This window comes from Leptonychotes weddellii, chromosome 7, assembly GCF_054177405.1.
Source record: "Leptonychotes weddellii isolate Sample4059 chromosome 7, ASM5417740v2, whole genome shotgun sequence".
In the NCBI taxonomy this organism is placed as follows: Eukaryota; Metazoa; Chordata; class Mammalia; order Carnivora; family Phocidae; genus Leptonychotes; species Leptonychotes weddellii.
The window spans coordinates 126,799,272-126,825,455 of record NC_138375.1 but is presented as its reverse complement, the minus strand read 5'-3'; the positions used below and the strand labels follow the sequence as shown (position 1 = coordinate 126,825,455).

At 41.0% G+C, this 26,184-nt stretch overlaps 2 protein-coding genes across 6 annotated transcripts in view; both read left to right on the top strand.

Moving 5' to 3' along the window:
• The window catches only part of DMXL1 (Dmx like 1), a 130,297-nt gene extending 120,018 nt beyond the window's left edge, over positions 1-10,279 (top strand). For all 4 annotated transcript variants that reach the window (XM_081827204.1, XM_081827203.1, XM_081827202.1 and 1 more), the window contains 4 exons: positions 1,648-1,739; positions 2,863-2,915; positions 5,846-6,063; positions 8,180-10,279. In XM_081827204.1, the coding sequence (XP_081683330.1) occupies positions 1,648-1,739; positions 2,863-2,915; positions 5,846-6,063; positions 8,180-8,404 (588 nt within the window). In that variant the 3' untranslated portion in view covers positions 8,405-10,279. The remainder of the gene's footprint in view (positions 1-1,647; positions 1,740-2,862; positions 2,916-5,845; positions 6,064-8,179) is intronic.
• A 9,018-nt stretch (positions 10,280-19,297) lies between these two features.
• Positions 19,298-26,184, top strand: part of TNFAIP8 (TNF alpha induced protein 8) — a 101,899-nt gene continuing 95,012 nt past the window's right edge. Inside the window, exon 1 of one of the 2 annotated variants that reach the window (XM_081827208.1) lies at positions 19,298-19,457. In XM_081827208.1, the coding sequence (XP_081683334.1) occupies position 19,457 (1 nt within the window). In that variant the 5' untranslated portion in view covers positions 19,298-19,456. The remainder of the gene's footprint in view (positions 19,458-26,184) is intronic. The other variant, XM_081827207.1, reaches the window with a different exon arrangement.

The window sequence follows — 26,184 nt, the reverse complement described above, 5'->3', positions numbered from 1 at the left end:
GGTGTTTTTTTTTTTTTGCGTTTAGCCCTTATGAACAAAGTAGAAAGGATATGCTGTAGCTGGCACAATTATTTTCTTGTCCATGTCTTTTTTTTTTTTAAGATTTTATTTATTTATTTATTTGAGAGAGAGCAGAGAGAGGAGCAGAGGGAGAGGGACAAGCAAACTCCACGCTGAGTGCAGAGCCCAACATGGGGCTCTCTATCTCACAACCCTGAAATCATGACCCAAGTGGAAATCCAGAGTCAGAACTCAAGTGACTGAGCCACCCAGGTGCCCCTTGCCCATGTCTTTTTAAAAAAAAAATTGATACATCTCTATACGGGACTGCACAAGCTTAATGAACCTTCTACAGCTTCATAGAACACTGAGTTTGTATTTAATATATTCTTTAATGAAGCCCTTCATAGGACTAAGCAATACCTATTAGGAAAATATTAAGAATATGAGTTAAGATTCTGGTAATTCACTCAAGGTTAAATTCTGGAATATGGTACTGATCTAAGTGAAAGTAAGCAAGGGGAGGGTTGGTGAGGGTACTTTGAAAGCATATTTTTCCTCATATTTTTATTAAGCCAATGGATTTAAATATATGTTTATGTTCCCTTAGGGGCTGACTTTTTTATTGTTGTTTAAGCTCTAAAAAGATAAATTGGATTGAAAATGTACATTATTGGTTTTGTGGGGTTAAAGTATATTTTGTTTGTTTTAAGGACGTATCTAGCCCAGCTCCAGTGGTAGTCAGGGGAAATGGGGAAGTGACTCAAAAGAAAAATCTTATGTGATGATTTTGACATACTTAAAAAAAAAAATCTTTTTTTTTTTTTGAAGAGAAACATTTGAACAAATATAGCTTGGAAGTCTTTGTAATAGACTAAACCTTTCATATTAAGTTACTGTTTGATGGAGTATTCAGAAATATTGTAAATTTTCTAGTTTTGTTGACTTAATAATATGTTTTTATTCCCATATTTGAAAAATTATTTAACGATGAGAGACTCTTAACTATAGGAAACAAACTGAGGATTGCTGTAGGGGAGGTGGGTAGGGCGATGGGAAACTGGGGGATGGGCATTAAGGAGGGCACGTGATGTGATCAGCACTGGGTGTTAAATACAACTGATAAATTACTGAACATCTGAAACAAATGATATACTATATGTTGGCTAATTGAATTTAAATTAAAAAAAGAAAAAAATTATGAGTTTAAACATTTCTGAAAATAAATAATTTAGTCCGAGATAATCTAAAATTCTAGTTTTTCTAAGAAAAAAAATTTCACAAATATCTAAGAGAAATATTTAACATTTAACCTCCTTTTGTTTTCTTTTGAACTTTTAGATAAACAAAAGCATAGGGTCTTGTAAAGTCTTACAATGCATATGGTTCAGGGAAAGTGTGTGAGAGAAAGAGAAAAAGAGAAGAGGCAAAACAAGTGTTGCAAAATGTTCAAAATTGGTGAATCTGTATAAATGGTGTATGAGAATTCTCTGTATTACTCTTGAAACTTGTCTAAAGTTTGGCAGGGGAGACTAAATCAGCTTAAGTAAGCCACAAATTACATGATCCCTTTTTGATTAATGCATCTACTTGGTTTTAAAATTGCTAGTGACAGCAGTAACATTTGTTTGTTTCTAACTGTTCCAGACTTGGCAGTGTCACAACAAAACAGCCAATGATTTTGTCTTTGTTAGTTCCTCCTCTTTGATAGCTACAGCTGGTCTTTCAACTGACAATAGGTAAGAGATTATAACTGAAATGTAGGTGTGCATCTGTATAGCTGAACTTTATTTTTTATTTGCTTTATATTTTTGTGTCTCAAGAATGTTTTCACAGTTATGCTTTTCAATATTTTTATTGTAAAAACTTGTTTCTTAGAGCAGTTTTAGTGTTTTAATTGTAAAGCTAGGGAAATTCTGGTGGCATTAAAAACAAAATCCATTCCTTCTGTATTATTAATATTCTAATGTTAAGACTTTAGGAGAAAAGGATTTGATAGTGAAATTAATTTTTCTCCATATTATTCCTTATGTGTTAAGAAAGCTTGAGGCAAAAAAAAAAATAACTATTATTTATTGGTCCACCTTCCTCATTAATCCTCATGGTGGCTCTATTAGGTTAAGGTATTATCAGCATTTCATGATAAGAAAACTAGAAACTCAAAAGACTTTTTAGTTGAACAGTAGCTAGTGACTGGCAGCCTATTGCCATCTCCCCTAAAACCTTAAATATGTGAGAAGATGTCTCCTCCTGCCTCAATCTCCACAACCCCCTGTTTCACTTCCCTCATATAGTGGAATTCTGAGTAAATGCTTCTACTTCTGAGCAAATGCCTACTGAGGTTGCTGAACTTCTCTATTTATCTGTGAGGCCTTACTTTGTACTAGAAATCGGACTGTAGGAATATGGAGTCTTCAGCCCATCTTGCATAGAAATTCTTACATATATTGGTGCGTCCTTTGCAACTCATAGAAAGGAGTAAAAGCTACTCCCATTCATAGCAGAAATAAGTTTTTTATGTGCTCCGAAAAATTCAGTGTATCCTGCTATTTGTGTATGTCAGTCCCTCTGTTAGATTAGAGAATCAAGAGATACAAAAAGTAGTTTCTGCATTCAGGCTTTATATAGTATTTGTAAATACATGTCAGTCTAAAGTTACTCAGTTTTTTAAGTTAGTAGTTTTTTAAATTTTGTGTGAAAATCAATCATGCATAAATATATTGGCTACTTGTATTTGGATCTTTTATAAATTTAAGAACTTTTTGTGAGAGCAAGGTTCAAAGATTATGTAACGATACGAGACAAGTTTACTTTTTATTGTTAAAATTTTGTGTCATTCAAGAACTAATTTTTTTTTTTCAGGAACATATGTTTGTGGGATACTCTCGTAGCACCTGCCAATAGTTTAGTCCATGGTAAGTTTTGAAAGCATTTTGTAAGTTTTGGAAGTCAAGAAATTCATAAACTAAAAGAATTTTTCGATGGATTTGTCTTTAGTGAAACGTATTTATTAGCCTGTGAGGTTTATTTTGCCCACAGTGGCACAGAGTTTGAAAGCAGAAAAATGCAATATATAGAATTAACTCTTTACTATGAAGGACAGTAGTAGAACATAGATAATATAAAAATCATGTTTTTACTTTGGATCTGATAGCCACTCCTATTCTGCATTGTACTGGGAGTCCTAACAAATGCAATAAGACAAGAAAAAGAATTAAAAGATATTCATTTGGGAGAGAAGTAATAAAACTGCCTTCATTCACAGATGACATAATTATATAGAAAATCTTAAAGAATCTACAAAAGAAACCAAAAATATTTTAAATAGGAATTTTTGGAACTAACACACAAGTGTAGTTGAATCATGGGATTCCAGGTCAACATACTAAAAATCATTTGCTTTTATATATACTAGCAACAAACAATTGGGATTTGAAATTTTTAAAAAATCACCATTTATAATAGCATCCAAACTAATGAAGTACTGAGGTATAAATCTAACAAAATATGTATAGCCTCTGTTGGTGAAAACTATAGAAAAAAGATAAAAGAAATCAAAGATCTAAATAAATGGAGAGCTAGTCCGCATCCATTGTTGCTATCCAATGTTAAGATGTCCCTGCCTTCCAACTTTACAGATTAAATGCAATCCTAATCACAGTCTCAGCAAACTGTGTTGTCTGTATCAACAAACCGGTTCTAAAAGTTCCTATAGAGAGGCAGCAGACCTAGAATACTGGATTCTGAAGAAAAACAAAGAACTCATACTACCTGATTTCAGGACTTTAAAACTACAGTAATAAAAGACATTATGTGTTAAGAAGAGACACAGATCATGGAACAGAAACTATAACCCTTCTAGAAGGAAATACAGGAGAAAATCTGGGCAACCTTGGGTTTAGTCATGAGTTTTTAGATACAACATCTACAGCACAATCCAAGACTTGAAAAAATTACCCTCTTCTCAGTGTCTAAATGGCAAGTAAGCATATGAATAGGTGCTTAACATTGGTAGTCATTAGGGAAATGGAAACTAAATTCACCATAAGATACTACTCTATACCCTAAAATGGCCAAAATCAGTGATTCTGGAATCCCAAGTATTGGTGAGGATGTAGAGAACCTGGAACCCTAATGATTGCTGACAGAGTATAAAATGGTACAGCTGCTTTGGAAAACTGACTGGCAGTTTCTAACAAAGTTAAACATGTACCTATATATATGCCCAAGAGAAATGAAAACACATGTCCACAAAAAGATTGTATAGGAACGTTGTTAGCAGCTTTATTTATAATAGCCAAAAACTAGAAACAATGCAAATATGTCCAACAGGAACCTGGTCTATTTATGTAATAGAATACTATTAAGCAATTAAAAAGGGCATGGCCTACTGATACATGGGACAATATTCATTAACCTCTAAAACATTATGTTGAAGGAAAAGAAGCCAGGCACAATAGAGTATATACCATAAAATTCCATTTATGTGAATTCCAAGAACAAGTAAACCTAATCAGATAGAAATCAGAATAGTGATTGCCTTTGTGGGAGAGGAGGGTTGACTACAGAGAGGCATGAGGGAACTTTCTGGGATGATGACAGCATTCTGTGTCTTGACCTGAGTGATGGTTACACAGATGTCTCCATTTGTCAAAGCTCATCAACGGTGTACACGTAGAATTTCTGCATTTTACTCTGTGTTAATTATATCTCAAAGTACTGGTAAAACTCAAAAAACCCTTCTCTATAATTTTTTCTTCAGATTCTTACAATAAGTATATTGAGTACTTAGCCAGGCACTCTACATGTTTTGAATATATTAACTAATTTAGTCCTCACGAAAACCTGTTAGGCAGGCTGGATTATCTTTTTTTACAAATGATGAAACTGAGACTTATATTTAAAAAAAAAAAAAAAATTCACCTAAGGTATACATTTAAACCCATGCAAAAAATCAAGATTTAAATCTTGACATTCTAACTCCCAAATCTTCATTCTTCATCTTTATGCCATATTAGCTTTGAGCTATTTACAGACTTTTTTTTCCCTAAGATTTGTTAGGCTGGACTTTTTTTTTTTTTTAAGAAAAAAATATTCATTGTATATATGTATTTCTGATACTTATATTGGTATGTCTTCAAGTTCACCAGTTTGGGGTTTGTTTGTTTTATGGCATTGTTTAATCTGCTCTTAGTCCGATGCAGTATATTTTTCACTTGAATATTATAGTTTTTAATCTCAGGACCTTTTATTTGTATCTTTCATGTCTCCTCTTAACAAGCTCAGTCTTTCATCGAGCTTCTTGAACATAGGGAATATAGTTATAATGACTTTTAGTTTCTTTATCTACTAATTCTATCATCTGTATAATTTCTAGGTTGGTTTCAGATTTTCTTCTTATGGATTGTATTTTCTATGCCTGTTAATTTTTTATTAGATGCCGGCATTATGAATTTTACCTACTTCTGAGGCAAACCCTTCTGAGTATTCTGTGCCTTGTGAATTACAAGGTTTTCCACTATGGCTGGTGGGAATAGGAACCCAGACCAATTGGGGTCCCCTTGTGCCATGGCCAGAAAACACTCAGTAGTCAATAAACAGGGGCAGTTGTATGGCTCACCCAAGTTTGCCTCCCATCTCTTAGAGATCATTTTCTCTTTGCTTGATGTCCAGTGTCTCAAACCATTGTTTCCTATATATCATTTTTTAAATTGAATCTGGTAATCTATCATTCTACCTTGGCCAGAAGCCAGAAGTCTGTTTCTTTAACCATTAAATGGCTTTTCCTTTTCTATTTTATTTTATTTTATTATTTTATTTTATTTTATATTATTTTATTTTTTAGCTTTTACATGCCATGATAGTGGAGCTACTGTTTTAGCATATGCTCCAAAGCATCAGCTGCTAATATCAGGTGGCAGAAAAGGCTTTACATGTGCATTTGACCTTCGGCAACGACAGCAGAGGCAGCTTTTCCAGAGCCATGATTCTCCTGTTAAAGCCATCGCTATTGATCCGACGGAAGAGTACTTTGTTACAGGATCTGCTGAAGGCAACATAAAGGTAAATACAGTAATGCCACGGTATCTACAAAATGAAAAGAAATCTTCAGAAACCTTAAGTCTTTAATCATACTGAGGATACCAGTCTATTTAAATAATAGAAATATTAACTCCTACTTGTGGTCAACATGTTAGTTGCTATTTAATAAACCTTTTAATGAATGAAATGATGTTTAACTTGAAACTGTCTCTTTCAATTGTTGTCAAATATGTTTAACTAATGTGCAAAAGAACATGATTTTCCATAGATAACAAACATATTTCAGGCATTGGAATTAGTCTTGACTCCCATTTTAAGAGTCACTGAATTCAGTTTCAGGTACTATGAAATATACTAACATTTTCCTTTATCCTGAATTACTCCCCTTTTTTTTTCATTTGTAAGCATTAGCATCCAGCCACAAAGTGCCTGATTCAAGAATTCTGAATGTACCTGGATAAACCCTGTCCTTCTCAAACTCTGCTGTGTTTAAATCTTAGAGGTTGTTTAAAATGTTAAGCAGCTTATTAAAATGCATCCCATCCTAGAAATACTGTTGCTAGGTCCCGCCCCAGAGATACTCAGATGGTAACTCTTAAGCTCAGGAATTTGCATTTTTATAATAAATACCTAGCAGTCTTGATGGAGGGTCCTCTGGCCACACTTGGAAAGATCTGCAGGGATAAGTCAGTTTAGACTCGTCCGTAAGTTATTGTAATGGTCAGCAACCCACTGAAGGAGCCTACATTTTTTTTAATTTAATTTAATTTTATTATGTTACGTTAGTCTCCATACATCATTAGTTTTTTGGTGTAGTTATCCACGATTCATTGTTTTCATATAATACCCAATGCTCCATGCAGTATGTGCCTGCATTCTTAAGACTCCATTGTTTTAACCCCTCGTGAGACTATTTAGTAAGAATAAGTTGGGCTACTTTGTTAGAACCTGCATATTGTTTTCATAATTATCAACCAGAAAAAATTAACTAGAAATGTGGAATTCTGAAAAGGCTTTTCAATCAATTATATACACCAACTTCCATACAGAGTTCTTTTCCTTCAGTTTGAAGCTAGTTTCTTATTTGAACTGCCTTCAGTTTAGAATAAGATGTATTATATTTTAGATTAGTTCTTCAGATTAGTTTGTGCTCTGATCCTAAGGTTTATTACTTAATCAAGTAAAAAAAGATTTGAAACTATACCATGTAGTATTCAGAAGTCACAACTTAACAATCCTGTCCAGAGTAGTATGAACTAAAGAATTTCTTAGGGAAAAGAAAGATTAAAAACAAAACAAAAAACAACAAGGATCTCAAAAAATCAGGAACTAATTGGATTTCCCCAAACTTAAAATAGATGCCCTGAAAGCATTTAGGTCCTTCACATAAGTGAAGATGCTTATAAAGTAATTTATAAGTAATTTACTTTAATAACAGGAATATTTATTTTGGTAGAGGCTGAAAATAGAAAATCTCAGTAAATTAAGTATACCAAAGTTGTGATAATTTATCTTACAGTTGGAACATAGTTTTGCCTTTTCTGAGGCCCTCTTTCCAGTGGTTCTAATCCCTTGCCGGGTATTATAAAGGATTACCCCATTATAAACTACAGAGCACAAGCTTTGCTGAGAATCCCTATAATATTACAAGTTTTTATAGCATTGTACACTTAACCTCCTCTACCTAAGTTCTTCTCTCCAATGCAGGGTTTAAAATACTTTCCTTTCTAAATGGGTGGATTTTGAAGAATGTGATAATATCAAAGGGATTTGGAAAATTGCAACACAGAGTCAAAAGGTTATGACCTGGGCACCTGGGTGGCTCAGTTGGTTAAGCGACTTCCTTCGGCTCGGGTCATGATCCTGGAGTCCCGGGATCGAGTCCCGCGTCGGGCTCCCTGCTCGGCGGGGGGTCTGCTTCTCCCTCTGACCCTCCCCTCTCTCATGCTCTCTCTCTGTCATTCTCTCTCTCAAATAAATAAATGGGATCTTTAAAAAAAAAAAAAAAAAGGTTATGACCTTAGGCTTACACAGGTTTTTTTCCATCTTTGTTTTAGAAATTCCTTATTTGCACAAGAAAGCAAGCCTAAATTTTCCATCACCCTCAATTTTTAATTTTGTTCCTAATGTCTTTCAGATTTGGAGTCTGTCTACCTTTAATCTTCTCCACACTTTTATCAGTGAACATGCCCGGCAGTCCATTTTCAGAAATATTGGAACTGGAGTGATGCAAATTGAGACAGGACCAGCAAATCACATTTTTTCATGTGGAGCTGATGGAACAATGAAAATGAGGATACTGCCGGATCAATTTAGCCCACTAAATGAAGTGTTGAAAAATGATGTGAAATTTATGCTATAACATTTTGACAATAAGATGTATAATTTATTCCCTGTTCCATGGAAGTAGCTAACACATATAATGTACAGTGATCACTCTCTCTGCCACAGATAAGCTAATGCTTTCTTGTTTTCATATTTATTTTATGGAGCTTTGCCCTTGATGCACTGATGCCTTAAAAATTAACAAGGTCATTCAGAATTAGACTATATTGCCTAAAGTAGACTGCATTGCATATTTATAGTATGTTATAGTGAGTATGTCATAGTGTTAAAGGAGTTTTGTGTTCTTATTGTTGATAAACTCTTCTGCAGATGTCTCTGTATAAATTTCTTTAACAGTAAAAATACCCTTTCTATAAAGACAGTTGACATCAGTCATCACTTCATTCACCGCCCCCTTACTTCTTTTGTCAAACTGATGGATCTCAAACTCTTCTTCTGTTAGTTCATGATAGATTAACAGTTGGGCAAGAATAAAAACCCTAATGAACATCTTCATGAAAAACTGTCGCTGGGACCTCAGTGATTAGGACCCAGATGGCTCATTAGATCAGGTTCCCCGTTTCGTGTCTGGAGCCCAAGTGTGTTTGTATGTATGTAATATATCTTACACACCTTATTTGAGCTTAGTCTGTGTATATATCAGAAAATTACAAGTCTTTCCGTGTGTTTTTGTGCCATAGCAACTCCTGCCACTAGAATAACTTTTTTTGCAACTGTTTTTTTCCGTGTTTTTTTGTTCTTAATTTTTGAATTCCCATCCTAATTTTCAAATAATTTCAGGAAGACATCTGAGATTATTATTTTAAAGATTATCTTGAGTCAAATAAGTCTTCGCAGGCAATAACGATTCTGTGCTGGCATATATGAGACGCTTAAAAGTAAGTTTATAAAATTGTCAAAGGATTTTAGAGCACCAAACATTTTACTTACTTTTTTTTTTTAGGTGCTTTTAGTCTCAAAGTTCTGAACACCTTATAGCAGTGTTTTTAGAAACAAATGTGAAAACAAATTAAATAGATAATATTTACACATGTAAAATACCTGCCAGATCTACCATTAATAGAAAATAAACTAAACCTTATATTTTATTATTTTTTGCCAAAATATATTATTTTACTATAAAATATGACCAAAATATTAAAAATGCACAGTGCTTTTAACTTAAATGTGCTAATAACCCTATTTCTGTCTGTTTTGTGCTATATCTTTTCTGATTAAAAATTATAGGCCACTTGAATAAATACTTGAGTTTAGCCAAGGAGACTGGAGGCAGATGGGACTAAGTGTTTAAGGGACAATTATATACTATGTAGCTTAAATATATTTTAATAGGAACTATAAAAACATTTTTACATGACAAAATATGAACAACTGTTAACTTGGAAATTAAAGAGTCAAAGTGAAGAAATGAAGGGCTGGTAAAATGAATTTTGTAATATCCTCAGGATACTTTTATCTTAAAAGTATATTGTTAAAGATTTTGTAAATTGTATTCATAATTTTAAATGTGTTAAGCTAGTTGCAGTGAAAACACTGCCATTGATTATGTAGAGAGTTCGTGTGCACATCATAACCTGTGTCTACAACCGTCCAGTAACAGTAACCACATGTGACTGCTTGGCTACAGAGAGATCCGTGGCCACATTGCGAACGATACTGCTGTGTGATGTAGTTCAGCTTAAGTTATTTTTCAGTAACTACACAAATCAAGATTCAAAAGGCTTTAAACACTTTCAGTGAGAGAGAAAATTTATTATGCTTATTAGAAAAAAGGCATCGTGGATGAACAATTAAGCATTTTAATTGAGGGTTTATATGAGTAATAAATAATGTAAGCCCATATGTATTTACATCAGAGTCATAATATTTTAAATAAACAATCATGCAGTGACTTTTTTTTTAGCATGCTATTGTTTTAAGTAATATTTATACAACTTTGGTTGACTTAAAGTATATGTGACATTTTAAAATAGAGAATTTCTGTATTTATATTTGGTAAATATAGGAAGGATTGAGTAATTTTCCTAAATACCTTGTTCTTCCTTTTCTATAATCTTTTTAACTTAATATATAAGCATTATTCAAAAAAAGGTGAGAATAAAAAGTTGAAATGTATATTTAAGTATAAAATGATGTACATACATGTAAAATTTTATCCACATTAATGGAATGGGTTCATCAAAATACGTTTTTTAAATTGTGCATTTTCTGAGAATGTGGCTTTGAAACGATGGAAAAGTTTACAACATTGCAAGTCTCATTTTCTGAAATGGAGGATTTTTCTTATGTAGAATCATGGGACAGTCAATTCTATCCTCCTTTCTTGTTCTCTTTGTTTTGCCCAAATTAATTTCTCCTTTTTTAAAAAATTACTTTTAAAAATTGCAACAATTTCTCACTCTGGTCTCAATAGTCAGAGTACAATACAAAGATACCCACTTTAAGAAAGTCCTTATACAATCTTAAAGTGGTGATGACCTTTTTAACAGGGTTGGAAAGCCAGACAGACATATTTTACTAAACAAAAAAACATAATCGCATGGCAGGGGACCATCGTCAAAGTTAAAAGAACAGGAAGACTATAAGAACTATTTGTATAGTAATAGGAAAATTATTAATGTCCATATATGCAGAGAGAACTTTAAAATGAAATTGTTGGAGAAGTCAGTTCACAGAACAGGACATTGAAAAAGTCAGCAGGTATAAAGTATGTTCATCCTCACTAATGGTTAAAGGAATGTTAAAAAAAAAAAAAAGCAACAGTGTGATACCACTTGTCATCTGTTAGGTTGGTATAAAGTCAAGGGACAACATCAGTGTGGTGGAGATGCAAGGAAACAGGCACCCTGAAACACTACTGGTAGGAGTAAGTTGCCAGAGTCACCTAGATGCATGTCAAATTTGAGTACACATACTTTCACTAAGCAGTCTCACTAAGAGTCTTACACTAAGACTCACTAAGTAAGGCTTACTTACTAACTTACTTTATCCTATAAGGATAAAAGCCCCTATGCACATAAATATGTGTACATAGATGTTTATTGAGCTATATGGAGAAAAAAACTAGAAATCTAAATGTTAATTAGTTGGTAAATAGTTAAATAAAATTGTCGAACATCTGGCACTAAAAGAATGCCAGATTGGTAACTTGATCTAAAAAGAGGTTAGTGAGAAAAATTGCTAAAAGGTAAACATCCCATATTGTTCCAGGTTTTTTAGTCCTATATGTATATACAGACAAATATGTATGGAGGAATACACAAAAGTTTAACATGGGAGAAGGGAAGAAGGAGCTAATACTTTTCCAAACTCCTTTGGACCTCACTGAGTAACAGGATATCAGAGAGACAGAAAATCTGTATCTTTAAACCACATAGTACTTAATGACTGAGAGCTGCTCTGTTGAATGAAGTGGCCTTGTCAAGAATACTCTGGATTGAGATATTTGATGCTTGATTAGAAAGGTTAAAATGTTGCCCTTCGGAGTACTTGGAAAAAGTTGAACATAGTTACTTATATGTCTTATAGAAATGTGTATAGCTTTTGCTATAGTTATTTTCAGATCTGTTCTTTAGCTTTTTGTTTTGTTTCTTAAAGATTTTATTTATTTATTTGACAGAGACACAGCGAAAGACAAGCAGGGGCAGTGGGAAAGGGAGAAGCAGACTCCCCGCGGAGCAGGGAGCCCGATGTGGGGCTCAATCCCAGGACCCTGGGGTCATGACCTGAGCCGAAGGCAGACGCTTAATGACTGAGCCACCCAGGCGCCCCTTGTTTTGTTTTTTAAAGATTTTATTTGTCAGAGGGAGAGACCACAAGCAAGGACAGTGGCAAGCAGAGGGAGAAGCAGGCTCCCGGCTGAGCAAGGAGCCTGATGTGGGGCTCCAGCCCAGAACCCTGGGATCATGACCTGAGCTGAAGGCAGACGCTTAACTGACTGAGCCACCCAGGCATCCCTGTTCTTTAGTTTTTCGTGACTTTTTTGCCCCCTTCTCCTTGCTTGTTTTTCTCCTGTGTATATGTGGCCAATAATTGAAGAAGCTCATGCGGTCAGAGTATCGAAATGTTTAATAAGGCTCCTGGGAATAAATATTTCTTAGGTTCTCCCACAGCAAATACACATGGGTGATAGAAATCACTGGTGTGACAAAACATTTCTTTCCACAGTAGAGATGTTTTACTCCTGCATAATTGTCCACCCAAGTGTAGGTATGACCTGTGTAACAGATTTTAAGCAGTATGGTACATCAGCCCCGGATAAGTGTTAAATCATTTTAAAATCTATATCCCTCCCCCCATACAAAATACCAAAACACCAGTGTTTTCATCCTGTTACTGCTCCCAGGTCAGGCATGATCCCCAGGATCCCGTTATTGAAATCAGGTCCTAGTGTGTATTTGGCTCCTTGAATGAGGTTCCTTGTGTCGAGTACTTCTCAGTCTAAAGACCTACAAACTAAGGAGACAAGTTATGTGCCTTGCACTCACCAAACACAGTTGTGAGAGATAGTATGGCTATTTCCCTCTCTAAAAGAGGGGAAATAGGAGTCACAGGGTACCCGGTCCATTGAGATTCTGAAGTTTAGCTGAGAAGTCACCAGTGCCATGAGTAATCCTCGAATTAATTCTCCACAACTCTTGACTCCACCCTTGGGCTGTTTTTTCTTTTAAATTCTGAGTGAGCTTTTTTCTATAAAAGTGGCCCATGTTTTTAACTGAAAAGAGTGTTAGCCTGTTCCTTGGCAAGAGTTGTTTCAGGGTTCAGAATCCTCTTTACATTTTGTGCTATCCCTGTCCCTTATACTTCATCTAGTAAAATTGCTTTAAACTGTTTCTTCTGTATTAACTTCATCCCCTCAGAAGAAAAGGCACACTCAGACTTTTTTTCTGAAACGCACTCTGAGCTACCTTGAGCTACCCTCCAAGGTTGCTGTGGTATACCACGTTAAGATTCTTAGAAATTCTAGTATCTCATGAAAAGGGTCTACATGCCACACCCTTAAATTTTTCTGAAATCTCAACGAAAGGACTTAACAAACACAACATTGGCCGTGTCTCGATTCCAAGATAATTTATAATCCACTACAATGTTGGATAATTTTTTAAAAATATCCATGAGGCCAAACAAACAGTTGCTGGAATGGAGGGGGGTGGGAGGGATGGGGTGGCTGAATGATGGACATGCAGGAGGGTATGTGCTATGGTGAGCACTGTGAATTGTGTAAAACTGTTGAATCACAGACCTGTACCCTGAAATAAATAATACATTATATGTTAATAAAAATAAAATATCCACGAGGCCATTGTTATGTAGAGAGACGTGCATGTGTGCTCACACGGACACAGATAACACATATACAAGGAGCTAGCACAGCAAATCTTTACTCTGAAGATGGGTAGTCGGAGGGAAAAGAGAGAGGCTATTATAGGAGAACAAGAGCCCACCAGGTGAGGGTGCTGTGCTGGGAGTGTTCAAGTAGTAAGGTGGGAGCTTTCCTGGTTTAAAATCAAGTGCAGGGTTGCCAACTTGGACTAGCATTTCATGGGTAAGAACACAGGAGAACTCCAAGGGTTTTAGACCGTGTTTGTAGAAAAAGATCTTTTCAAAGTAGAATTACACAGCCAAAGACAAGAGAAAACAAAACTAAGCTTTGTAGTATTTGGGATAGGCTCAAGTGAGATTTGAGATAGTCAAAAAGAAGAAAATTCAGGTGAGGAAGAACCTACATAGACAAGGAGTCCAGTGGTGCAACCACAGAAAATTAAGGGTTCTAACTAGGGGCAGCACTTTAGTTTCTATACAGAATGCCTCAAAGTTTGAAAATCTGGAAACATGGAGAGAACTCGGTTTCATGGGGAGGGTAGTTGATTGAATTGGCTAAGATTGTGGATAAAGTCGCCCTTTGATACAGGCAATACTTCTAGCAAGCTTTCTTCAGAAGAGGTGCATTTCAGTGACTGTTATAGGAGGTAAGTAATTCCGAATAAAGAGTGAAAAATACTCTGTGATGAATGTATAATCACCAGTGATCTGTACTAGCTATGAGTTGGGGTTGTGGTCTATGGAAGTAATAGGAAAAGATACTGATCCCCAAATTTTTATTCTATCTTCGAGTTTCTAGTTTGCCTGACATTGAACAATTCTCCTACCCAACCCAATCTGCACCTTTGTTTGGAAAAATGTATATACTTTTTACTCATGTGGTTACATTAAGGACAAGATTACATGTTATGGGGCGCCTGGGTGGCTCAGTTGGTTAAGCAACTGCCTTCGGCTCAGGTCATGATTCTGGAGTCCCGGGATTGAGTCCCGCATTGGGCTCCCTGTTCGGCAGGGAGTCTGCTTCTCCCTCTGACCCTCCGCCCTCTCATGTGCTCTCTCTCTCATTCTCTCTCAAATAAATAAAATCTTTAAAAAAAAAATTACATGTTATGATAATGCTCTGAAAAGAGAAATAGGCCTGGAAAGAGTTGAAGCAGCAGACTGTCAGAAAATGAGTTTGGAGGCTGGTGAAGTTATAGCCATGTTTTGAATCAGTCACGTTCTTTCACAGACTTTCATGAAAATGTGGTTAGTGCACAAAGGCCACATAGGCATTTCCCTTGGCTGTGTTTAAGGTGCACAGCCTTGCTTCAGTGCATTTAGCCTCTGGAAAATGTTAGACCTGATCTTCCTTCTCTCTCTAGACACTTCCCAGAGAGCCCTTCTGTCTGCCTGGAAAACTCCAGTTCATCCTTCTTGACTTGGTTGGGTGGAAGCTCCTTTGTGAAAGCTTCCCCGTTCACCCAGGGAATATGAGTCACTTCCACTCTCCTCCCAGAGTATATGTGCATACATTTTTATTGCTCATATCATGGTACCATGTAGTTCTTTGCTTGCACTAAAAAAAAAAAAAAAAAAACTGCAGCTCAGTAAGCACAGTAGAGGCTTCAAACGAGAGAGGAGAGTACAGGAGAAACAGGATCAGAAGATTTTTTAAAACTTACAAATGTGTCTAAAGTTAGTTCCTACCTTCACCTGGGTAGAACCAAAAACAGGCATGCACAGAGGTATTTTTGGCAGGCAGCTAGAGTTACAGTTATCTCTACCTCATGTGATTTATAGGGTGTTGGTGTCTTGTGTCTTGGGTTTTTGGTCTGGGAGGATTCATTAATCCAGACAGAGCTGCAAGTACTTAAAAATATATTTAGCCACTCACTAATAGACTAGTGATTAGAAGATTCCTAGATTCTAATACTTTTTTTTTTTGTGGCTCCACATTGGAAATAACACAAGAGCTAATTTGAAAATGAAGTGATCCAAGTGTTTATTGGCTCAAGTAAGATAGGAAAGGTAATAACTTTGCTAACTTCTAAATATTATCACACTGTGAAATATGGTGGAAGAATACTAGTTCTTTAAGACCGTAATGCAAGTTGCCTGAGATTGTAGAGTCCCCTTCCCTCCCCAGCCCCCTAAAATAAGCCCTGAGGTGATGGCCACTCTGCATTGTTTCTATTAGCAGCACCTGTGGCCTGTCAGGTCTAGATGGCCCTAGTAAAGTGTGTTGAAGTGAGAGAAGGTGGCAGGGTCCATGGAGAATTTTTAACTTTGCATTATTTTTTTTTATTTTTAGCATTTTTAAAAGAATTACTTTAGAGTGAGAGAGTGTGCAAGTGGGGAGAAGGGCTGAGGGAGGAGAATCCCAAGCGGACCTCACACTCAGCATGGAGCCTGACATGGGGCTCCATCTCATGACACTGAGATCATGACCTGAGCCGAAACCAATAATTGGTCACTTAACCGACTGAGCCACCCACCCAGGTTCCCCTAAAGTTTTGCAAGGAAAGAACAGAACTTGAGAGGTTGAGAATAAAAGAGAGGGGAGGGGGCGCCTGGGTGGCTCAGTTGGTTAAGCGACTGCCTTTGGCTCAGGTCATGATCCTGGAGTCCCGGGATGGAGTCCCGCATCGGGCTCCCTGCTCAGCAGGAAGTCTGCTTCCCACACTCCCTCTGCTTGTTCTCTCTCTCTCAAATAAATAAAATCTTGAAAGAGAGAGAGAGAGAAAGGATATTTGACTGAATGCAGCCCATGTAGATAGAAGCGAGGGCTCTGGGGGGACCCAGAGAACTGGTGAGAGGGTTTACTCTGGATCCACTGGGATGAGAGGAAAGGAAACCAAGATGAGTGGATGCAGATGGTATTTTTGCTAGCTCCAACAGGAAGTCGAGAAAACGCTATTGCTGATCTATTTTGTATTAGGAGGTAAGATGGCATATTAAGAGCAGGAAGGGCGAGGGGTGGGAAAGATGTCTCAAGGAAAGGGGTAAATATTGAACCCCCTTCATTCCACTCGTGATGCAGGAGGATATCTAGGCTGCACGCAGACTTAGCTGAGATTGGAGGTCATGAGTCTGTAGAGAATCAAGTGTCACCTTTTTGGGTTCTTCCTGAGTCCATATCGAAAATGTGGATGGCCAGGAAGATTTGCCAAGTGTGTACAAGGAAAGGACGATGAGGTAAAGGAATAGGAGGCACTAGCAGTGAGTGGCTAAAGTGTTGGTTGCTGGGGTTAGGCTGGGTAGGAGAGAAAGCCGACTGGGAGAAGTCCAAGTGTATGTCAGGGAAAGGAAGAGTCAAAAATTAAGTTAAAGATAAGAGACTAGTCCGGGTGTAGAATGCTGAAGATAGGGGCGCCTGGGTGGCTCAGTTGGTTAAGCGACTGCCTTCGGCTCAGGTCATGATCCCGGGGTCCTGGGATGGAGCCCCGCGTTGGGCTCCTTGCTCAGCCGACAGTCTGCCTCTCCCTCTGTCACTCCCCCTGCTTGTGCTCTCTCTCTCTTTCTGTCAAATAAATAAATAAATATCTTAAAAAAAAAAAAGAATGTTGAAGATAGATTAAAGACAGAAGGGGCTCTGGGCAGTGCTGTTTTAGGGTGCAGCTGGGAACAAGGGAGACAGAAGTGAAGCAATGGGGATGGTTCCTAGAGCTGAATGGCTGACTTTCACAGCAGTCATGCAGACTCCCAGCTCCCAGGCTGCGGCCCAGCCCCGCTCCTCCTTCTATCTCGGACAGCAGACACCAGGTCTCCTTAACGCTTTGTGCTTTGTCCTAAGTCATCCAGTTTACACGCGGCAGATACATTACTACAGTTCTCGGTGGTGACAAATATCACTGCGCATGGGCATTCAGGCAGCAATCATTTCTAATTATTTGGGGGTGGGGAAGGATGGGAGTGTACAAAATCTTCTAATTTAGTTGCATCACTGCAGACTCAAAAAGTGTTTAGAAAGTAAATGCCTTTGTCCCTCCCTCTAATGGGTGGCACCACCAAAGACTGAGCCTGCCAAACCAGAAATCCCATGAATCAACCTAGATGACTCTTCTTCCCTCAACCCCCACATCCCATCAATTTCCAGGGCCTGCGTGAGCCACCTTCTCTCCAAGCACTTAGTTTAGGCCTTCAGCGTCTCTGTTAATTTCCTATTACTGTCACAACAAATTACCACCAATATAAGGTTTTAAAACACAAATTTATTATTTTACAGTACTGTAGGTCAGAAGTTCAGTGTGAGTCTCAACAGGATAAAATCAAAGTGCACCTCCAGAGCTGAGTTCCCTTCCGTAGGCTCTAAGGGAGGGTCCCCTTTCCCCTGCTCAGTTGGGTTATTGGCAGAATTCACTTCCTTGTGGCTGTAGGACTGAGATTCTCACTTTTTGTTGGCTGAGGTCCATTTCCAACTTCTAGAGGCCACCCAATGCTTGGCTTCTGAACTAGGTCCAGTTCCTCTCATATTTTGAATCTCCCCAACCCACTCTTTCACTTAACGGAACTCACATGATTAGATTAGACTCACTCAAATAATCCAGGATAGGCTCCCCATCTCATTGTCTTTAAACTTAAGCACATCTGCAAAGTGTTCCAGGGATTAGGGAGTGGACATCCTTCCCGGATTCATTATTCTGCCTACCACAGTATCCCAACCTGTCAGATTTCAGTAACTTCATAAGTTTCCTGGCTCTGGCATTCTCTTTGCTGTTTTCAGATTAACTTTTCTGGAACAACAATTGACATGTCCCCCATGATTAAAATCCTTCTGGCTTTCTACTAAGCAAGGGTCAAATTAATGCTCATTAGCTCCTATAGCGGGGCGGGGGGGGGAGGCGGGGGAAGCACTTGGATTTAAATTGTCCTTTTTTGTTATTTTAGCTTCATTCCAATCTACACTTTTTCCCAACCCTTCTGAATACTTGAAAAATGCTCACTGTGCCCATTTCTCCACCTGTAGCTGCTCCTGAATTCCTATTCCTCGGATCCAGCTCCCAGGCCGCTGCCCAGCCCCGCTCCGCCTTCTTCGGAGCACCTGCCGCGCCAACGCGGTGTCAGGCTCGGTTCGCCCAGTCCAGGATACCTGGCTCCTCCTCCCCGCCCCTGACCTTCTAGGTCCTTCTGCTAGCCCCGCCACTCTTTCTCGCCCGCGCCTTCTTCGCCTCTCGGCTCCTCTTCCTGCCGTTTCTGCGCCGGGACTCCTAGCTCCTCCTCTCAGCTCCGCCCCCGACCTTCTTGCTCCTCATGGCCCGCCCCCGACAATCTAGCTCCTCCCACATCCCCGCCCCCGGCTCCTCCTACCTGGCCCGCTCTGCCCCCAGCTTCCAGGCTCCTCCTCCCGGCTACGCCCCCGACCGTCTAGCCCCTCCGTATCCCCGCTCCTGGCCCCTCCTCCTCGGCCGGCTCTTTCTCCACCCTCCTAGCTCCTCCTCTCGGCTCCGCCTCCGGACTCCTAGCTCCTCGTGGCCCCGCCCCCGGCCTTCTAGCTCCTCCTCCTGGCCCCGCCCCGGCTTCCTCGAGCCTCCCATAGCCCCGCCCCTGGCTCCTTCTCTCCCGCCCCGCCGCGGCCGCTCCGCGCCTCCCTCTGCCGGGTCCGCCCCGCCCCCGGCCCCTGGCTCCTTTTCTCCCGCCGGCTCTGGCCCGCGCTCTGCTAATCGGTCCGCGGAAGCCCGCGAGCGTTCGAGCCACTAGGGAACTCCGCGTCGTCAGATCACCAGGTTCGCCTGTGTGTCCCGGCGCCTCCGCGCCCTCTCTTCCGAGTAAGTGCCTCCCGGCGCGCGGGTCTCGCACACACAACCTCTCGGGGCTTCCCCGGGCGCTGGGCAGCCGGCTGCTGCTGGGGGCGCGCTTTCCGCCCCCCCCAAGACTTTCGGGAGTGAGTGGGTGTGAGTGGCTGCATGTGAGCGAGTGTGTGGAAGTGTGTGTGCAGGCGCGTACAGCCCCGGAAACTCCCCGAAGTTTTACCCAGTTTCTGCGTCGCGGCGACTGCCTTAGACCTCCGGCTAGCAGCCCCTGCCTACTCGGGCCGACCCTTTCCTTCACTTCCACGTCCTCCTCTGAGCCCCACTCGCGATTCCTTCCTTCCTTCCCTGCGTAGACGCGGCCCCCGCTATGTGTCACGCCGCCTGTTAACAGCTCATGCTGTCCAAAGGACTGCCCGGGTTATCACAATGCCCCAGATTGCAGACCGAGATGCTGGCCCGAGATTGTAATCCAACCCTGCATTGTCAAACGGGCACACTAGAGTTTTCGCCTTGAGATCGTTCGGTGGAGACTGCCTTTGAAGAAGAAAATTTTGTGTGTGTGTGTCCTTGTGCGCGCTCGTGTGACACTCGAGCCTTAAGCACCTGATGGAGGAACACCTGATGCGCCTTGGGACCCAGGGAGGCTAATAGGCATGTTCAAGACCAGGCTGACCAACCGAACTTTGATACCTAAAGGATGTTTATTGATTCAGTGACACGGTAATGGTAAAGCCAGCTGATTTCCCCAAACCCAGCAGTAGTTAGAGCAGTACCCTGGGGGATGTTGGAAGGAAGGGGACAATAGTTGAGAGCCCAGCCTTGCAACTACAAAATCCTTGAGTTACTTAAGACTGATAATTCCATCCTTCTGCAAATTCTTTCATGGGGGGCGGGGTGCTCATTACTGTCTCAATGTAGAGTACATTTCTGCATTTAAAAAAAGGTTAATTAATAGCGGCACTGCACTTGAATCCATCCATAAAATGATTCCCTGGGTTGCTGAGGAGGTTCCATCCACTTCTAATAGTCTCTGAATTCTCCTGTATCTCATTTTATTCTTGCTGTGTTCTTACGATGAAAGTAGAGATCCCCATAAAATTTCCCTGCTTCCTTGATAAGAATTCATTTATACAAATTTTTCATTGAGATGTAAGGTTGGCAGAAAGCTATGTGGCTAAAGGAAATCACCAGAGCAGAGCAGGCTTTACGTTGCCATTGTACATTGGCACATGAAAGCAAGAGCTGATAAATCACTTTAAGTGCTGCTTATCACAGCAGATATTTTTATCCTGGTTTCAATCCTGTGTTACACAAAAGTGTTTCCACAGTGTTTTAACTAAGGAAACATTATGCTGTGAAATGTAAACATATGACTCCATCTCTCTTAAAGGAAAGAAATAATTATCACACTTAATTAAACACCTGGAAACATTTATTGCCACCTTCTAATTAGATCTGTCATGAGGAGTTAAGTCAGCAAGTTATTGCTAATTTTCTAGCTGGTAACACAATTAGCTTTTTTGTAGATTTTGTGGATGGCTGTGCCCCTCGGTACACATTAATTGCCTCCCTCACCCCTGGCCCACCTTTTGAGTTTCTACCTGTTACTTGAGTAAGTAGTTTCGGGAAATGGATACCACCTACCTCCCTGTAAAATGTGAATGCTTTAGATATTGACTGTTTTGTATTCATAAGCCATTATATTCATCTAGATTATCAGATAATTTAAGAATCATTGAGAAATCACTGCATCTGAGAAGAGTCCCCCAAAAGCAAAGTGATTCTGCACAAAGTGGGCCCAGAAATTTTGTTCTTTAAGGGAGATTTTAATCTCTTGTGGCTTTTGGTCTCGTGTGCTTAAATTCACTGAGAAATGGGGTGGCGTGAGCTGGAAAATCTCATCTTCGTTGTCCCTTAATTTTCCGTTTCTGACTATATTGCCAGATACAGTGTTCGTCTTCGTAGCGAGGTGTTGTGGGTACAGGCCGCTGTGGGTTCCCAACAGAATGGCCCAGAAACTGAGGGTGAGCACGCCCCCGCTGGAAGAGTGTTTTATGAGACCTATTCTCTGCAATTCTTCGTTCTGTTGAAATTGGAGGAAAGGGTGTGTGGGGAGAAATGATTGCATCCAAACAGCGCTCATTAGGAAATGCCATTCGGGAGGAGGGGTGGATTTCTAGATGGTTTCTGGCTTGGGGAATTTCAGCTAGTTGCTCCTTGCCGTTCCCCATCCCCATCCCCTCCATGTTTGCACTCATTGAAGGGATGGAACATGGGGGAACCTTCCGGAGGCAGGGGAGGATCAGTGATAACAAGTGAGGGCCACCTGTTTTCTCACAGAGATGAAAGGCAGCCTTAGTGCAACCCCAGTCCCAGGACCACTGACTTGGGCCCTGGGGCCGTGCACAGGGGCCAACCTGGGTTAAAAAGAAAAAAAAAAAAGTGGACCCTTGATCCCCTACTGGCATTCTAAGTCATCTCAGCTCTGAGACAGAAGTTGACGGAAGGCACTGTGTGTGGGGCTGGATTAACTTTTATCACCTCGCCCCTCCTCACACTGCCCACATCCTGCATTTAATACCAAATGCACACAGTGAGAACTCAACAAACACTAAAAAGGAGCTTTTAACACCCCAACCTTTATGTTTCCCTGTGGGTAACAGTTTACTTTCCTCTCTCCTGTCCCTGATTTTGATGACTCTGGCCCTGGAGTCTGAATTGACTGCAGTTTCTAGACTTTTGTCTGCAAGTGGTGCTTACCAACAGCTGAAAATGGTTGATTCTTTGAGGGTAAAAAAAAATAAAAAAATAAAAAATTCAGCGAACCTCGTTGCAAAACATAAATGAGGTCAAATAGTATCCAGTGGACATTAGATTGCATGCGACATTTCGGAGTAAGAGGAGGAAATGAGCTACAAGTGGAGGATAGATAATTCTGGAAACAAGAGGCATCCAGGCACGTGCAAAACCATCTGGCCTACGAGTCTAAGAGCAGAACGTCTATACAAATCTGGGGGTGTATCCCTCGTCCAGCTTGCAGGCGGGGAGCACCGTTCATTCACACAGCAGGCATTGATAGAGCTCCTCCTGTATGCACAGCACTGAACAACCCTCTCGTGTTCACAGGAGGGCTGGCAACTTGCCGGAAAATGTTGGTAAGAACGGCCCCCCGCAAGGAAGTCCCTGGTGGCAAAAGTGGGTTTAGAATTCTTCTGTTTCACAAAGGCAAGTAAAGGCACTTCCTTAGGATAGAAGAACCATTTTCAAAATACTTTTATCTCAAAATGATAAGAAACTGAAATAAGCACATCTCTTCTGATGTCTGTTTCAGATAGCCAGGGGTGTAATTGTAATTAGCTTGATTCCTAGGACTTTGTTTCCTTGGCCTTTCCGGTTGAGCAGAGAAGTTACCTGAGAAACTTGTTTTAGTACGTCACAGGCTCTTCAGTAATCAAGTAATGCCCACCCATCCTTTTTGAGAGCCGTTGCTTTTTCTCTAGAGGCAAGTATTTATGGTTCAGGACCAAGGTAGTGGAGGTTCAGAACCAGCTGCAAAGCTGGATGGGCATCTACAAGTTTGTTGAGGGTGTGCTTTTATATCTAGAACAAGAGAGGTGATAGACCAACATGGGGATGTTCCTCTTGAGGTGACTGGGGAGCCAGGCATACAGTGATCTGTCCCACCAAAAAGGAAAAAAAAAAAAAAATGGATGAGAGAACACAGGAATGGGCCTCTGCTTAAGCACCCCAAGCTGACTTATAAACAAATCGAGGTTTGTTTCTTTAATAACAGAGAATGGAATTAAATCCAAAATTCCACTTGTAGTTTCCGTAAACATTGGGAATAAGGGTGACTTCTCGTTTAGTCACGATCTGGTTGGTTCACATGACTCTGCAGGATTCAGCTGTTCAGGTCTCAGCCGCGCTTGGTTGGCTGTGTGACTTTGGACAATCCACTCAAGCTCTCTGAGCCTCTTTCTCCAGCTCAAAACTGGGGATAGTATTTACATCATGGGTTTTGTGATGTGGATTAAAGCAGAAGGTCCCTCTCCTGGCGTCCAGGAGGCACCCAGCAAAGGGTGGGCTTTCCTGGATCGGCCAAGTTGGGCTCATTTCAAGAGGATGGTGTTTGTACAGGGTCAGAGTGGAGGGGAGAGGAAGAGTGATAACTGGTACCACATGTGTTTTTAGTGTGAACTTTCTTTTTTTCCCTGTATTGATGCCAGAGGAGCCCAGAGAATGGGGTGAATATAGCCCAATTTCAATGATTCCCAGCTGCACGGTCATGTGATTATGGAGGGAAATCTTGCTTCTGCTGCTGAAGAGAAATGAGCCAGAGCAGGGCATCTGGGCTTTATGTATCTGAGCATGAGAAGAACCACAGCATCCTGGGAGCCTCCCTGGGCATGATGGATGCTTTTCTCTCCTTTCCTTCCTTCCTTCCTTCCTTCTCTTCCTTCCTTCCTTCCTTCCTTCCTTCCTTCCTTCCTTCCTTCTCTTCCTTCTCTTCCTTCCTTCCTTCCCTTCCTTCCTTCCTTCCTTCCTTCCTTCCTTCCTTCCTTCCTTCCTTCCTTCCTTCCTTCCTTCCTTCTTTTTAGAGAGAGAGAATGCAGGGGCAAGGGACTGGGCAGAGGGAGAGGGAGGGAAAGAATCTTAGGCAGGCTCCACGCCCAGCTTGGAGCCCAACCCAGGGGCTCAATCTCATGACCCTGAGATCATGACCTGAGCCAAAATCAAGAGTCAGACCCTCAACCCACTGAGCCACCCAGGCGCCCCAAGAGGGAAGCTTTTAAAAAAAAACCTGTTACAGTTAAGATGTGAGCAGTCGGTTGGCCTTTCACCTCTGGAGGCCCTTGTTTAAAACAGGTCTTGGATGAAACCCGATTATCCAAGACAGACAGGCAGGTATGTCTCAGCTGTCCTCGGTGTCCCAAAGGGACCCGGGCTGGCACGTCCTTGGGGGAAGTTGTGAGATTTCCAGAGAGCAGGCATGCATCTTCACGGTTGTCCTCTGGGTCAGGGTCTGCTGGGTACACTTCTCTCTCTCTGTGCAGGGCATGCAGTACCCTCATGTATATTTGAAATGAGCCAACCTTCTCCACTCCTGACCATTAAAAAAAAAAAAAAGTTTCTTACAATATGACTGTAACCAAAATACCAAAATGAAGGAGGCAGAGGTTGTGATGCGTGTTTGTGAAGACCTAACTGTCTTCATCCTTCCCTCCCTCAAGCCCTTGAGCTGACTGTGTTCAGGCTCTCTCTCTCACACACACACACATGCAAAAGTGACAAAGGAATTCTGCAGAGATGCCAGTCTTCTGAGAAAATTGGCAGATGCCATGTTGGCAACAGATTGCAGAGTTCAGAACAATCTTTGACAATCCAGACCTTTAAGGAATAAGTCTCGGACTCGTTTCCACCACTCAGTGATCAGGAAATAACTCCTTTGTGTTTCTTTCTTCTCTCTCTCTCTCTTTTTTAAAGATTTTATTTATTTATTTGAGAGAGAGAGAGCACAGAGGGAGAGAGAGAGGGAGAAGCAGGCTCCCTGCTGAGCAGGGAGCCCCATGCGGGACTCGATCCCAGGACCCTGGGATCACGACCTGAGCCAAAGGCAGATGCTTAACCGACTGAGCCACCCAGGCGCCCCCTCTTCTCTCTTTACAAAGATGAGGTAGTTTTCTGGGAAAGGCTGGTGTTTGATTCCATGTTATCACTGCCCAAGGGCAGAGCAGTCCTAATTTAGTGGTGGAATCCCCTTGTGCCTGAGTGAAGGGACAGGCTCCCAGGAAGTCACACAGGTACCTGGGACAGGTGAGAGGGCTCAGACCTCCCCTCTGTGAGCTCCTTTGCTTCTCTGTCCCGGAATGCTCAGCCTGCTCTGACTTGCCAGGGTCAGACACCGCCTTCTGAGGAAGCAGGGGCTCTGGGGATCCCTGGCCTGTGTGCCCCAAGTGGGATGGTTTGAACGCGTGAGTACCTGGGCAGCCACAAAGGTGAGAGACCAAATGAAGGTTTGAACTCTTCCAGCATGCCACTGTAGTGCAGGGCTCATCAGGGGCCAGAGCTCCCCACCTGACTGCACAGCAGGATCCCCTGGGGCCCTTGACACCAACCGAGCAGATTCCTGGGCTCCGCCTACAATAGCTGGGCCTGGGACTCTGTATTTCTGACTCCACCCCCTTGACTGATGCACAGCAAATTCTAAACCCCTAGCCTGGAAGACCAGTTTTAATGTCTTGTTCTATCAAGAAGACTATTCAGGCAGCAGATGATCTGTAGGATTGTTTTTTGTTTGTTTTTGGGGGGGCCGAGGGTGGTTTTGGCAGTGGAAAGAGCAAATCTCTTGAAAGTATAGAGCGGTTTTAAAAGTTTAAAGAAGATTAAAATGAACTCGCACAAAATGAACACCTGGGTACCCATCCTAAGAAACAACAAAGTGGTTTTTCTAGTAGGTCCTCACCGGGTAGAGAAATGTTGACCAACGATGAGGTCAGAGACGAAAAAATAACAACCAAAACCAACAGTGGTGTCCCACGAATAGATCCAGGAATTGAGAGCCATGAAGCAGGGACCCTGGGGAATCTGCTCAGGGTTCGTTAGTTAAAAATCTAGATTACCGGTCACTGGCTCTGCTGACGTCATCGGCTGGTGCTGGCCGACTGGAGGCCATCTCCTTGTAGATCACTCATGGGATGGGTGCCCCTTTTTCAAGAGTGGCGGATGATGGGGGGAGCTCCAG